Genomic DNA, 15,589 nt, shown 5'->3' with positions numbered 1-15,589 from the left:
TCTTTCCCGAGACCAGCGAGGTCAGGGTCATTCGGGCGAACTTTCCCTGGAATGAACACGCGCCCCCTGACTTCCTCCTGCATCTGTTCTGCCCGTGGCTCTCCAGGGGTGGTCGGGGGAGTAGAGACAAGTTTCCAAGGACGTTTGGCGTTTTAAGCCCGAAAGTGTCTTTAGCTGGAGGTATTTACCGTTTGGGGGACATTTCATAGAAGCTGCACCTTGTCATCTCCTTGAGGCGATGGTTTTGTTTTGAGAGGGAGCGAGCCCTGATGTAAATTTCAGGCCCTTGCTTTTTAAGGCAGTAAACTGGAGAACTGGGTGAAGTGTTTCGCAGGGAAAGTGTGTTTTGTTCAAAGTGACTCCTAGGCTGAGACATTGAGACCCGTGGACACACTTTACTTCTTAGGCCCAATTTCCATTCCGGCGGCCGTAGTGCTGCCAAAATAATGTATCCACAACACACATCTGGTCGTGTCATTCTTAAAAGCGTTTTAGTTGTTTACAGGCTGAAAACATAAACTCTTCAACAATGCGCAGTTCCTTCTGTGAGCATTTGTCTTACCTGCCATCCTGTTTGCGGTCCTGCTGAGCTACCTTACCTGCCTCTTCTGAAACATTGTAATCTATCCATTCCTATGGGCATGCTGTTTCCTAGAGTGTCCTTCACCCCCGCGTCCACCAGCTGCACTACTTGTATTTTGAGATTCACTTATCACACCTGCTTTAGGAAACTCATGTTATCTTCCCTCCTTAGTCTGTGTGCATGTTTCTGTTATGTTATGTAGCACCTTGGTTTGTAAGCATGTGTGTTTCTCTCTCACCTTGTCCTATCTCCTCTCCAGCAAGCACATTTATAATGTTTGTATTCTGTAACCTCGAATGCTAGGCCCCCCAGGAGCTATTTGTTGAATAAATGAATGCACTGATAACCCACTACCACAATAGCTATGTAATCACTGCACTTTTTTGAGTTTTAAAAGTGTGTAATTTTTTGAATGTTTGATTTCACTGATACTTCTGATCTAAATTTGAAACTGCCCATAGCTCTCATTCATTGCTGTCTTGAAAGTACACCACCAGCATGCTTCTTGGCTTTTGCTTCTTTCCCTCCCCTTCGTCCCTCCCACCATTTCATGATCCGTGAGAATATTGTTATGGTTATGCATAGTCCCAGATTATGTTTCTGCTACCAGTTTCCCTAAATAAAGACAGATGTACTATACCTTTAGGTTATCAGACTATCCTCTGAGTACATAGTTACCTTTGCTGCCTTATACAACTGAAACAGAATATGTGCTGGCACTCCAAGTAACCAGGTATTCCAAAGTCACTAAGTGATTATTATTATGCATTAATGTGAACCCCTTTCCTAATTACTCAATTTCTGTAGTTTATTTTCTTGCTTTCAGTGGGAATGCAATTATCAGGTTCATTAGTCTCTATTGTGGTTTGGTGACATTTTTTTAAAAATGCCAATTTTTGGTATACTGATTCATTACAGACTTTTTTTTAGATTCTCTTTTTCTTTACTATCCTTACTTTAACCTTGAATTCTGTAACCTCAAATTACTAATATACAATCTTATATTCGATTCCTTTAAATCCTTTTTGTCTTTTTGACGAACACTTACTGAGCACCACTTATGAACTAACCACTATGCTAGGTTTTAGAGACATTAAATTACATAGGCACAATCCCTGCCCATAGGTTTGTACATGGCTGTCAAAATGTCAACAACAACAAACTGATAGTATTTATTCCTTTTTAAAAAAATGCTCTCAAGTTAAAGCAAGCATCAGAAGTTACTATTAATTCAACAAATAATGCATTTTTATATTTCCCTAAGGCAATGATTTGTCAAAGCATAAATGGGCTATATGTGTTGTATTATGTGTAAAGTATGTATGTGCTGAAATCAGGTGCTAAATATTTCAGAATGACTCTTAGCACTAGTACTATAATTTTTTTAAATAATTTTTTAAAATATATTTTTATTGACTTCAGAGAGGAAGGGAGAGGAAGAGTGAGATAGAAACATCAGTGATGAGAAGGAATCATTGATTGGCTGCCTCCTGCACATTAGACAGAGCCCGCAACCCAGGCATGTGCCCTTGCCCGGAATCGAACCTGGGGCCCTATGGTCCGCAGGCCGATGCTCTATCCACTGAGCCAAACCAGGTAAGGCAGTACTATAATTTTTTGTTTGTTAATCCTTACCTGAGGATATTTTTTTCCTTTGCTTTTCCGAGAGAAGGAAGGGGAGAGAGAGACACACATATACATCTACTGGTTGCCTCCTGCATTCACCCCGACTAGGGCTGGGGAACAAACCCGAAACCCAGGTACATGTCCTTGACTGGGAAACGAACCCTCCACCCTCTGGTGCATGGGCCGACGACACTCTAACTGCTGAGCAATACCAGCTAGGGCACTAATACTATAATATTTGCATGGTGTAGGCAGAAATGCAAAAGGAATAAGGTAAAGGAGAGGTGGTTATGGGCTGTGGATTCTGGGGCAGGACTACTTCACAAAAAGATGACATTTGAGTTGAACTATGAAGTATGATTGTCTGTAGGAGGAGAACATGCCAGATTAGAGAAAAGCATAAACTAAGATACCCAAGTGGAATTAAATATGATAAAAGTACTAGTGAGGTGGCCTGCTTGACATATTTAGCCAGTTGAAGCATTTTAGTAAATGTTAAACAGAGTGAAATCAGATTAGGGAGGAACTTAAAAGACAAAGAAATTAAAGTGTGGTAGAAATCACTGCATACTCCTAAGGAGGGGAACTGCGTTGAAAGTGATATTTTAAGAATATTGTGCTGTCGGTCAAGCGCAAGAAATACTCAAGTTAGGAGAACTTGAAACTATACTGAGATAGTGATTTTAGGAATAGAAGAAATTCTGAAATCCAGGGCCCAAAGGGAGTTTCACCTCCTTAAACTGTTAACAGTTGGATGTCCTTCTAGAGTTTTCCTCGTGTGTGGGCAAGCATGTATCTAATTTTTACAAACTTTAATTATTCTTTTTCATTTTATAGCATGATTTAATTTTGGACATAGAAGTTTGAAGTAATCATAGATGATTTCAGTAAGAAAACAAAATTCTTAGGGTATTGGAACTTAGGAATTGAAATTTTCATAGAAGCTTTGAAAGATGTAGAGAGACCTTATATTCTGCTAAGGGTAGGCATAGAAGAAACTCTTTTTCTAAAGAGTAGCTCACTATATCTAACTTTTATTCTTTTCATCTGTATCTCTTATACATGGTGTCTTTTAATTACATGAAAAATTTTATATATAAATTACCTTTATGATCTAAGTTCTTTCTCTAAATTTCCTTGGATTTAAAGAATTGATTCAGCAAGCAATGATGCATGAATAAGTAGAGCAAAAATCAATCTCTCTCTCCCTCTTTTTCTCCCCCTCTTCTCCAAAATAAATAAATAAAAAATTGATTCAGCAGTATAATTCATTCAATAAGTATTTATTTTTTTTAATATTTGTTATTGTTGATAGTATTATAGATATCTCCCATTTCCTCCCTTCTTTCCCCCAAGTTCTTTGGTTTATCTCTTCTTGTCCCCCCAACCCCACATCGAGGTATGTCAGTCTGTTCCATGCCTCCATGCTTAGGGTTTCATTTTGTTGGTCAATTCATTTTGATCATTAGATTCCACAAATAAGTGAGATCATGTGATGTTTGTCTTTCTCAGTTTGGCTTATTTCACTTAGCAAAATATTTTCCAGATCCATCCATGCTGTCCCAAAGGGTAAGAGATCACTTTTTTTTATAGTTGCATAGTATTTTATAGCATAAATGTCCCACAGCTTTTTTCCACAAGTATTTATTGAGTGCCAACTATGTCATAGTCATTGTCTTAGGGATGACTAAGATGCATCCCTAAGAGATGCATCATTGAATAATAGAGAAAATGTAATGGCCATTTACTTAAGTCAGCACAGCATTCTAGCTATCTAATAAAAAATAATAATATTTATTGGGCATTTAATTTGTGTCAACCACTGTTCCCTAAACTTTGTTCCGTACCAACTGATTGTTAGTATGAATTGTCTGTGGTATTCTGGTTGGTTGTCAGGTCATATTTAAAATTGATTTTAAAAATCAGTTTTCTAGCCCTAGCTGGTGTGGCTCAGTAGCTTGGGCATCATCCTGTGAACCAAAGGGTTGCTGGTTTGATTCTCATTTGGGGCCTATGCCCAGGTTGCAGGCTCAATCCCCAGTCAGGGGCATGCAGGAGGCAGCTGTTTGATGTTCCACTTTCACATCGATGTATCTTTCTCCCTCTCCCTTCTTCCCTTACTCTAAAAAAATCAATAAAGATATTATTTTAAAAGAGAATCAGTTTTCTAACATATATTTTAATGTTTTTATTGATTTCAGAGAGCAGAAGGGAAAGGAAGAGAGAGATAGAAATAATCAATGATGTGAGAGAATCTTCGACTGGCTACTTCTTGGATGCCCCCCACTGGGGATTGAGCCCACAACCTGGGCATGTGCCCTTTAGGGAACTGAACCCGACCTCCTGGTTCATAGGTTGACGCTCAACCACTGAGCCACACCAGTCACGCAACTCTCTAATATTTAAATACTATATTCTATTTAAAATTTATTCCATTCTTTCTGACAGCTAGGTCTTGAATATGCAACATACTTGATTCTGATACATATTTAGCTAATATTTTTGTCTTAATATGTTTTAAATATTCATGGGATTTTCTTAAAATAATTTGCTTTGCTTTTGACTTTGTTTCAGATGGCCGAACAGACCCAATTTTGGATGATGTTGGTGAAGCTTTCCAACTTATGGGGGTTAATCTTAATGAACTAGAAGACTATATTCACAATATTGAACCCGTTACTTTCCCACATCAAATTCCTTCGTTTCCTGTTAGTAAGAACAATGTACTCCAGTTTCCTCAACCTGGAAGTAAAGATGCAGAGGAAAGAAAAGAATACATTCCTGATTACATGCCACCCATTGTGTCTTCTCAAGAAGGTTTGTGATGTTTTTGTTTGTTTCTAACATATATTCAGGTAACTATTTTAATGGGTTTTTAATCATCTTAGTTTTCTTAACTGAATTATATAAAATGCCATATTAATATATAAATTCTAGGAGTGCAATAAAAGTATTTTAATACTAGAGGCCTGGTGCACAGGTATGGTCCCTAGGCCTGGCTGGTGATCGAAGCTCAAGCATCTGGCATGGAAGGGCAGGTGCCAGTTGACTTCTGGGCCCTGGGTAGCACCTGGGTCCCTGGGTCCCCGTGTGCCCGCCCTCCGCCTGAGTCACAGTGCCTGAGTCCCCACGTGGAGATGCAGTGAGTGCGGCCGGACGCCTCACTGGTCTGCCCAGTGGCACCATATGGAAGCCTGGCTGGCAACACGCTGTCTTCCGGCCAGCCTTGTAGACTAGTTCCTGTGCAAACCCACAGGGAGCCCAACCAGCCCCTATGGTCACGGCAGCTGCGCCCGGCTCACCTGGAAAAGGCCACAAGGGTGTGGGCTGGGCTCCTTGCAGGCACCCAGCACCTGAGCACCTGTTACCAGCGCTGCATCGCCAACTCCCACCATGTTCTGCACTGCCTCCTGGTGGTCAGCACACATAATAGCAAGTGGTTGAATGACTGCCCGAGTGGCCAATTTGCATTAGGCTTTTATTCTATAGGATTATTTACAAATTATCCTTACCTTTAAATTAACAAACTTGCAGCTGGCATCACCAAGTAGAGATGTGGCATAATCAAGGTTATGTCTGATGAGCCATTGATTTCCTTTGTGAATTTTATGAAGGACGAACAGAACATGACCACAAAAAAGCCTTATTTGAGAACTAGAGGCCTGGTACACAAATTCATGCATGGGTGGGATGCCTTGGTCTGGCTGGCGATTGGGGCCTATTGGGGCCATCTGACCCAGTCCTGATCAGGGCTGGCGGCCGGGGGGAGGGACTGCGGGAGGCTGGCCAGCTGGCCCTGGGGTTGATGCGGGCTGGCCAGCTGGGGGGAGGGACTATGGGAGGTTGGCTATGGGAGCACACTGACCACCAGGGGACAGCACTGAGCATCTGCCCCCTGGTGGTCACTACACGTCATAGATACCAGCTGGTCGTCCAGTCATCTGGTCGCCCAGTCATAATGGTCGCTTAGGCTTTTATATGTATACTAGAGGCCTGGTGCACTAAAATTTGTGCACTCAGGGGGGGTCCCTCAGCCCGGCCTGTGCCCTCTTGCAATCTGGGATCCCTCGGGGGATGACTGCCTGCTGGCTTAGGCCCGCTCCCTGGGGGGATCGGGTCATAGTGACCAGTCATTCCCAGTGTTTCTGCTTTTTGGGCCAATTTGCATATTACCCTTTTATTATGTAGGATAGAGGCCTGGTGCATGGGTGGGGGCTGGCTGGTTTGCCCTGAAGGGTGTCAGGGATCAGGGTGGGGGTCCTGTTGGGGGGCCTGGCCAGCCTGGGTGAGGGGCTGCTGGTCGTTTGCAGCTGGTCACATCCCCTTCAGGGTGGGGGTCCCGACTGGGGTGCCTGGCCAGTCTGGGTGAGGGCCATTTTCAGACTGGCCAAGCCCCTCGGCGACGGAAGCTCCCAGCCTCTCCTTTTTTTCTTTTTCTTTTTTTATTCTGGGATTTATTTACCTTCTATAATTGAAACTTTGTTGCTTTGAGTGGAGCTCAGCGCCGGCTGCAGCAGGCAGGAAGCTTGGATTCTTCCATCACTGGGGCAACCCAGCCTCCTGCTCTCTCCAGCTCTGTGGCTGCCGGCCGCCATCTTGGTTGGGTTATTTTGCATACTGTCTCTCTGATTTCCTAGTGGGCGTGGCTTAAGGCATAGCGAAGGTATGGTCAATTTGCATGTTTGTCTTTTATTAGTGTGGATAGATGGGATATTTAAGTAAATAGCCTTTGAAGCAGAAAAATTGGGATAGCTCTTTTCCTCCTGCTTATTAGTAATGTGAGTTGTATGTTCCTGGAACATTCACTAATATTTTACTGTTTTACATCCATTTTTTAATGATAAGTAGACATGTTTGGTTGTATAGAATTTTTTATTATAAAATAATTGCTAATCAGGCATAGAAATTACATATTCCCCTCAGCCAGCTTCTCTGTAACTGCCTAAAATTCTGATTTCTTCCCCACCTTTGATTTTATTTATATTTGCAGCCGTTATTGTCCTCGAGGAAATCTTACTCTTTATAATCCCCTGTGTAAAGTCATTCTTTTTAAACCATTATTCTCTAATGTCATAGTTTTTTATCTTGGAGACTTATATTTGTTAGGACTTCTCTAAGCATATATTTACTTACTTTATATTTTTTAATTTTTTAAAAATATAGAGAGGAAGGGAGAGAGATAGAGAATTAGAAATATCGATGAGAGAGAAACATTGATCAGCTGCCTCCTGCACACACCCCACTGGGGATGTGCCCGCAACCAAGGTACATGTCCTTGGCTGGAATCGAACCTGGAACCTTTCAGTCTGCAGGCCGACACTCTATCCACTGAGCCAAACCAGTTAGGGCAATTTTTTTTAATCTTTTCAAAAAATATTTTTATTTATTTCAGAGAGGAAGGTAGAAGGAGAGAGAGATAGAAACATGAATGATGAGAGAGACTCACTGATCAGTTGCCTCCTGCATGCCCCTATTGGGGGTCAAGTCCACAACCTGGGCATGTACCTTTGACTGGAATCGAACCAGGGACCCTTTAGTCTGCAGGCCGACACTCTGTCCACTGAGCCAAATCAGCTAGGGCAATATACTTTAAAAACATAACAAATGCATTTCAATATCAACATTATAAAAGGAGGGTTTCTTGGTCAGAGGCCTGATTGAAGAGAACTGTCATTTTCTCTTACGGACAAGTCATGAATGTCAAGTATACCTGGAATTCCTTCTTTACTGTTGTCATTAAATGTAATTTATTAAGCTTCCTAGGCATTTTTATGAGGGTCATATTAAATATTTATAGATGATATTTCCTCTTGTACTTTAAAAATAATCTTTGCGTGGCTCTGAAATTTTTAGGTGAAAGGCACTTAGAAATACACAAAATTTGGATTTTGTGCTTAGAAAACTTAAGGCATTGTGTAGGAGGAAATTAAAGGAAAGACACTAATATGTGAATAATTGGCCACATCAGTGGTTCTCAGAATGATAGGTGATTATGAGTTTTCTATCAGTGAATTAGACAGTGGTAAAAGTTTAATGACCACACTTATGCACGTTATCAAATGGCATGTAATTGAGCTGGAACTACTAATTTCATTTTAAAAATTTCAGCCCAGACCAGCCAGTGTAGCTCAGTCAACTGATGAACCAGGAGGTCATGGTTGGATTCCCGTCAGGGGACTTGCCTGGGTTGTGGGCTCAATCCCCAGTAGGGGGCGTGTAGGAGGCAGCTAATCAATGATTCTCATCATTGATATTTCTATCTCTTCCTCCCTCTCCCTTCCTCTCTGAAATAAAAAAAAGAGAGAGAGAAAGAAAAGAAATTCGTTAAAAAAATTTTTTTCGGCCCATTTTCTCTCTGCCTTTTGGAGCTTTCTAAATCTAACTTTTGTAATTTGCATAACTTTCTGTCTCGTATTATACCTCCTATTTAATAGTTAAACTGGCTTTTTTTGTGGCCTTTTTAATAATTTGGACTCAGATGGACATTTAATCTAAATCCTTAATTTGTGCATAGGCTCATGTTTGGTTCATACATAACCTTCATTTATTTATTTAGAGAGTTATTTTATAAATAACTCTCTAAAACCATACTCAAAACCAAGGCTAGAACTTTGATAATAATCTCCACTTACCCATTTGGTCCTTTTGTTTTATTTTTATAGCATGCAAATAATACACAATAAAATTCTCTCAAAGTGATATAGTTATCATGTTTAAATACTGCCAAGGAAGTGTAACTAAGATATCAGATTTATATTGGGAAGTGAAAGAGTATGAAAAACAGGTTAGTGATTTTAGGTACTGACTTCTGTCTGAAATTACCTCAGTAAAATTTTGAGTTTCTCTTCTAGAATATTTGAAGCAAAGAATCTTAATTCTTTTGACTTTTTATGCAATCTATTATAATAAAAACATAATATGCTAATTAGACCAGACGTCCTTCTGGACAAAGCCAGGGCTGCAAGAGAAGCCACACAAGTCAACTTAATAAGTCATTACAATCTGAAATTTCTTTTTTCTTGGGTACAGAATGTTAGAAAGTTCCTAGTCTTCTATTAATGGTGTGAAGTGTGACAGACATAAACAACTTCGTTAATAAGACCTGTTTTCCAGAGTCATTTTCTTTTTATTTCCTCAAGAGCCACATGTGAGAGGCCTGACTTTGGTCATACAATATTAGCAAAGTACTGTCGTGGGACTACCATTTTATCAATCTTTCAACTTGGTTCCTGTCAAAAAAAACATTTGAATGGCTTCTCTATGATGGTGAATGTATAAGACTAGAAGGACTTAACCACAGTTAGGGAAAATAATAGAAGGACTGAAGGGGCAGCAGGATATATAGTAGAAAAAGCATGGGCTTTCTTAAACCATTCAGACATGACTCAGTAGTTACTGAGTTTATAGTGTTACCAAGTTACTTTACCTTTCTGAACCTTTATGTTGTGTGTAAATTAAAAAAACACACACAAGCTCATAGATAAAGAGAACAGATTTGTTGTTGCCAGAATTGGGGGCGGTGGGGGGGGGGGGAAGCTGCGAAATGAGTGAAGGTAGTAAAAAAAATTCAAATTTTCAGTTACAAAAAAATGTCATGGGATATAATGTACAACGTGTTAACTGTAGTTAATAATACTGTATTGCATATTTGAAAGTTGCCAAATGTATATATCCCTGACCTTTAGTTTCTTTACACCCCCCTCTGTTTTTACCTTAAATGTCTTTTAAGTCACTTTTGGTCTATAGCTCCCCACCCACCAAACCTGCCCTTGCTGAATCCCTTTCATTTTCTTCCAGTGTATTTGTTGAAGAATTTGAGTGGTATGATTTACAGGATTGCCACAGTCTTGATTTTGCTGACTCTGTACTCATAGTACAGTTAAATGTGTTTCTTGCAAATTGGCAGCGAGAATCTGAGGCTGGATCAGACTCTGGTTCAATACCTTTGGCAAGATATATGCAGTGTTACGTTCCTTCATCAGGAGGCTAATGTCTGGTTTTCACTTTTTTTGTATTAGCACTGTTGATGCTCAATGCCTAAACCCATTAATTCATTAGGGGTTGCAAGATAGAGACACTCATCATTTTGTTTTTATTTCATTCTTTAGTGGAATAATTTTATAAGGAAATCCTTTTCCTCATCTATTATTGAGTTACTTAGTGATATAATTCATAAAGAGAAAGGAAGAGAAATGTTTGATTCTTTGATTTTATATACCTAGTTTTTAAGATAATGAGTTGGTTCTTGGTCATCCATAGCTGACTAATTAGTTATACCCTATTGCAACACAGATTGTCCTATCTTTGGCCAGTGGCAGCTTCTTCAATCTGGCTTCTGAGATTTTTTACATGATTCTAGTTATCTGTGATAGAGCCCATCTATCTGCTATATCAAATTGTTCTAATCTCATTTGTATATTCTTGTCCTCCACTTAGAATCAATCTTTTATCAAGAAATCCTGGCTTCTTGAGAAATGGCATTTCAAATCCACAATCTAGGCACGTGGGGTACTTATTACAACTGGGTCATCATTGTTACTAGGCAATGGTAATTAAATATTTATACTTAAAAACATACATATAGATGCGTTTGGATAGATAACCAATAAAGTAGCTAATGAGTTTATATAGATGTTTCCAATTCAAATTCAGGACTATAGGGTTTTTACTTTTATGTTACATCAGTAAATAATTTTGTTCATAACAAAAATTTAGTTCCCAGGGATAAAAAAAGATGATAGAACATTCTATAATTATTTATTTGCCATATCCTAGATTATACATACAATATTAATACTGTATCATTCATGATTACTGAAATGGGTAAAAATTTTTGTTGCTTATGTTATCCTATTCACTCCAGTTTTTTAATGATTGTACCATGTGCCCATTGTTAGATCATGTAACTACTTTCTTGAGTTGTGTCACCTCATTTCTGAGTTCTTCTAATTTTTTTAAAAAATATGTTTTTATTGATTGCAGAGGGAGAGAGAGAGATAGAAACATCAATGATGAGAGAGAATCAGCAATTGGCTGCCTCCTGTATGCTCCCCACTGTGGATCAAGCCCACAATGTGGACATGTGCCCTAACTGGGAATCGAATCGTGATCTTCTGATTCATGGGTTAATGCTCAACCACTGAGCCACACAGGCCAAGTGTGAATTTTTCTAATTTTGATATTTTGTCTTTTAGGCCATTTAAAATAGAATATTACAGTTTTCATCTGTATTTTGACTATGTGTTTTTCATTTGCTTTCATTTTCTAGATGCTATTTTGATAATTCATCTTTTTCCTATAGAAATATGTGAATGTAGTTTTCTGAACATCTAGAAGGAAGTTCAAGGTAGTTTTTCTAACTTTACAGTGCTCCCTCTTTGTATGTTGTTCAAAAATAGAGTAGCTTTCTGAGATTTTTCTATTTTCTTTCACCAGTTTTATCTGAATCTTCTCTTAATGCTAGTTTTCCTTTTTGATTTTCTGCCCAGTTGTGATTCTAGTCCCAGCAAGTTTCCTCTCAGTGATCTCTGTCCTAGAGAGAGAGTAGCAAAGGGTTGGGTTTGAAAGCTCAATGGCTTTTCTCTCCTCTGTAGATCTCACCCCAGCCCAGGGGTGGGCAAACTTTTTGACTCGAGGGCCACAATGGGTTCTTAAACTGGACCGGAGGGCCGGAACAAAAGCATGGATGGAGTGTTTGTGTGACCTAATATAAATTCAAAGTAAACATCATTACATAAAAGGCTACGGTCTTTTTTTTTTTTTTAGTTTTATTCATTTCAAACGGGCCGGATCCGGCCCGCGGGCCGTAGTTTGCCCACGGCTGCCCCAGCCCCTGTAGCCAGACCCTTAGCCTTAGCCACTATTCTCACATGACCTGCCAGACTTTTAGTGAACACCTGTTGGCTTTTTGAGGTTCTTCTCTTTGAGCCAGTCTCCCCATTGCTTCTCACCACTTGTCCAAGTTCAGGTGGGTAATACTCAAGTCTCATGACTTTTGGTGGTTGGTCATCACCCTCTAGTATTTTGGCATTGATGCATAAACTTTTGTCATCCTGTAATGTAAATTGCTTTATTTAATGTGATATTTTGGGGAGATCAAAAAACTGCATGGTCACACCTGCCACTTTCTTCCAGGATTCCCTTTATTGTATCTTCTTGCATTTATCACTTTTCTTCAGTGATATCATACTCTCTACATTCTCCTTATATGACTAATTTATTTCCTGTGCCTTTCATGTGCTCATCTTCCATAATTCTTCTACCTCTAAAATGTTAGTGCTCCCAAAATTTTTATCTTGACCTTTTCTCACTGTTTCTCAGTCTCAATGTATGATCTTCTCTACCTTCATGCTTTCAACTATCATTTGCATACTGAGGACTCTCCAAACTGTATCTCCATCCCACACCTTTCACACTCTATATCCAGTTGTCAGGGGGCCATTTCCACATTTCCCAGAGGCACCTCAAATTGGTATGTCAAAGGCTACACTCATTATCTTACTCTTAATACCCTGTGTTATTTAGTCACTTAAGCTAGAAATATGAGAGGTGTCTCTGACCCCTGTCCTCATTCTACTTCTTCATTTCCCATTTCCAGTTCTGCTAATTTTGTTTCCTAAAGATTTCTAAAATACTCCCTTATCATTCCCTTTGTTTAAATTTTTATCTTTTATCTGAACTACTAGTGGCCCGGTGCATGAAATTTGTGCATGGGGGCCGGGTTGGAGGTGTCCCTCAGTCCGGCCTGCACCCTTTCCAACCTGGGACCCCTTGAAGGGTGTCCTACTGCCGGTTTACAGGGATCAGGCTTAAACCGGCAGTCGGACATCCCTCTCACAATCTGGGACTGCTGGCTCCTAACCACTCACCTGCCTGCCTGCCTGCCTGCCTGATTGCCCCTAACCACTCTGCCTGTCGGCCTGCTTGCTCCCAACTGCCTCCCACCACCACCCTCCCCTCTTGGCCTTTAACCGCCTCTACCTCAGCCCCATCACTATGGCTTTGTCCAGAAGAACATCTGGAAGGTCTCCTGGAACGTCTTCCAGTCTAATTAGCATATTACCCTTTTATTAGTATAGATAGAGGCCTGGTGCATGGGTGGGGGCTGACTGGTTTGCCCTGAAGGGTGTCCTGGATCAAAGTGGAGGTCCTGCTGGGGTGCCAGGCTGGCCTGGATGAGGGGTTGAGGGCTGTTTTCAGGCTGGCCAAACCCCCTTCAGGCTGGGGGTCCCCACTGCGCTGTCTGGCCAGCCTGGGTGAGGGCTTGATGGCTGTTTTCAGTCTGGCCAAGTCCCCCAGCGGGGACCCTCACCCCATGGGGGTGTGGCCAGCCTGGGTGAGGAGCTGAGGGTCATTTTCAGGCTGCCCACAGCCCCTTCAGGGTGGGGATGTCTCGCTGGGTGGGATGTCTTGCTGGGGTGCCTGGCCAGCCTTGGTGAGGGGATGATGGCCGTTTTCAGGCTGGCCATGCCCCCCGGTGACCCAAGCTCCCAGTCTCTCCTTTTTTTCGTTTTTCTTTTTTTCAGCCCCTCCTTGAGTGGAGGCCAGGGCGGGCTGGAAGCAGGTATCTGAGATTTGTTTATCTTCTGTAATTGAAACTTTGTAGCCTTGAGCAGAGCCCAGGGCTGGCCAGGGCAGGCGGGAAGCTTGGCTTACTCCATCACCAGGGGCAACCCAAGCCTCCTGCTTGCTCCAGCTCCGTGGCCGCCACCATCTTAGTTGGGTTAATTTGCATACTTGCTCCTGATTGGCTGATGCATGTAGCGGAGTGGCGGAGTAATGGTTAATTTGCATGTTTCTCTTTTATTAGTGTAGATACTTCTCTTCCATGATAAACTGTTAAACAAGAAGCAAGTATATTCCACAGTATAAAACACTTTATTAGCTTTCTCTACTTACATTTACAATGAGCCAACCTTTTTTCTCAAGGAAAACCAAAAATATCTATGGAGAGCAATTTCTTTTTTTCATTCAAAATAGAAACAGCTTTATTCATTCTAGAGAAAAGATGTTTATTCTAATAACTGAGAGTACTTAATGAATAGAAGAATGTTAATGAGGAAATTGCACTGCTAAATTATTATCACTAAAATATTAATATTGTGTTTATTTGACAATAGGAATATAAAAGCAGCTTTAAGATAATTTGTCCTGATATCACATGGTATAGTCATAAGCATTATCTCATTTAATCTTGAAACAACCCTAAAGGCAGGTGCTATTATCATTCCAACTTTACAGAAGGAGTGGAGTAGTGGGAGTTTTTTATTTTTTAAAGGGTGAATTAACCTGCCTTGTGTTACATTGTGCATTGGGAACAAGCTGAATCAGTGCTGTGTGTAAGGTCCCCACTATATGTCAAGTCCTACACAGGAACTGTAATTAAAGGTAGACACATGAATAAAATGTTCCTCCCTCCTCACTTTTGGCCTTTCTTTCTGTGGTTGTGGAAATCTCTGCTTAGGCAGGATATTTCTAAGTGGAATGATAGTACCATCCTTAAGGTAGTCTTCTTAATGGATGGGCTTGCAGAATGCCCTGGGCCCCAAATTTCAACCTCACATCTAGCTGCTCCCTTGACCTTCTCAGATACTTTCTCTTCATAACCTTGCAGGGCTGGAGTGCAAGGGTCTGAGCAAAGCCTTCTGTGCACCCACAGTAGTTGCCCAGAGTCATGGTGTTATTTGTTTGATTTTCTTCTGAGCCATGAAGGTTATATGTTAAATAAAACCAAGGGCTGATTTGTGGTGACTGGTCTATGACATTCAGTACAAATTTCTTTGTGTAAACCTGTAGGGCCCTCCATGGTGAGACTTCTGCCTATTTTTACATATTAATTTTCTGCTTCTCATTGCTTCAGGTTTCAATCTCCAGAATCATTAACTTGCTTCTGCTTCTGCAAAGGAATGATTCACCTCCAAATCTTTACTAAGGCAGATTTGGAGTTCCCCTCCTTTTGGTGCCTATATGATATATAGGATGGGGCAGAAGTAGGTTTACAGTTGTTCATATGGAAAATAATACAACAATTAATAAATAGTAATACAAGAATAAACTCTCTTTCACATGTTCACAACTATAAATCTACTTTTGCCGCAATATACCTCTGCCATCAAACTTCATATATTTTGTTATAATTAATAGTTGTATTTGTCTCCAGAGCTTACACTGGTCTTGCTTCCTGTTTATTTATTTACTTACTAGAGGCCTGGTGCACAAAAATTTGTGCACTCGGTCGGGTGGGGGGGTCCCTCAGCCCGGCCTTTGCCCTCTTGCAGTCTGGGACCCCTCGGGGGATGACCACCTGCTGGCTTAGGCCCGCTCCCTGGGGGGATTGGGCCTAAGCTGGCAGTCAGACATCCCTCTGGCAGCCCGGGAGCC

General features: G+C 40.8%; 1 protein-coding gene across 1 annotated transcript in view; it reads left to right on the top strand.

Moving 5' to 3' along the window:
* Nucleotides 1-15,589, top strand: part of TAF3 (TATA-box binding protein associated factor 3) — a 181,418-nt gene that overhangs the window by 3,207 nt on the left and 162,622 nt on the right. The window contains exon 2 of the mRNA XM_006772603.2: nt 4,784-5,026. Within this exon, the coding sequence (XP_006772666.1) occupies nt 4,784-5,026 (243 nt within the window). The remainder of the gene's footprint in view (nt 1-4,783; nt 5,027-15,589) is intronic.

The sequence above is a fragment of the Myotis davidii genome, unplaced genomic scaffold (assembly GCF_000327345.1).
Source record: "Myotis davidii unplaced genomic scaffold, ASM32734v1 scaffold544, whole genome shotgun sequence".
Lineage (NCBI taxonomy): Eukaryota > Metazoa > Chordata > Mammalia > Chiroptera > Vespertilionidae > Myotis > Myotis davidii.
This window is presented reverse-complemented; position numbering and strand designations above follow the sequence as displayed.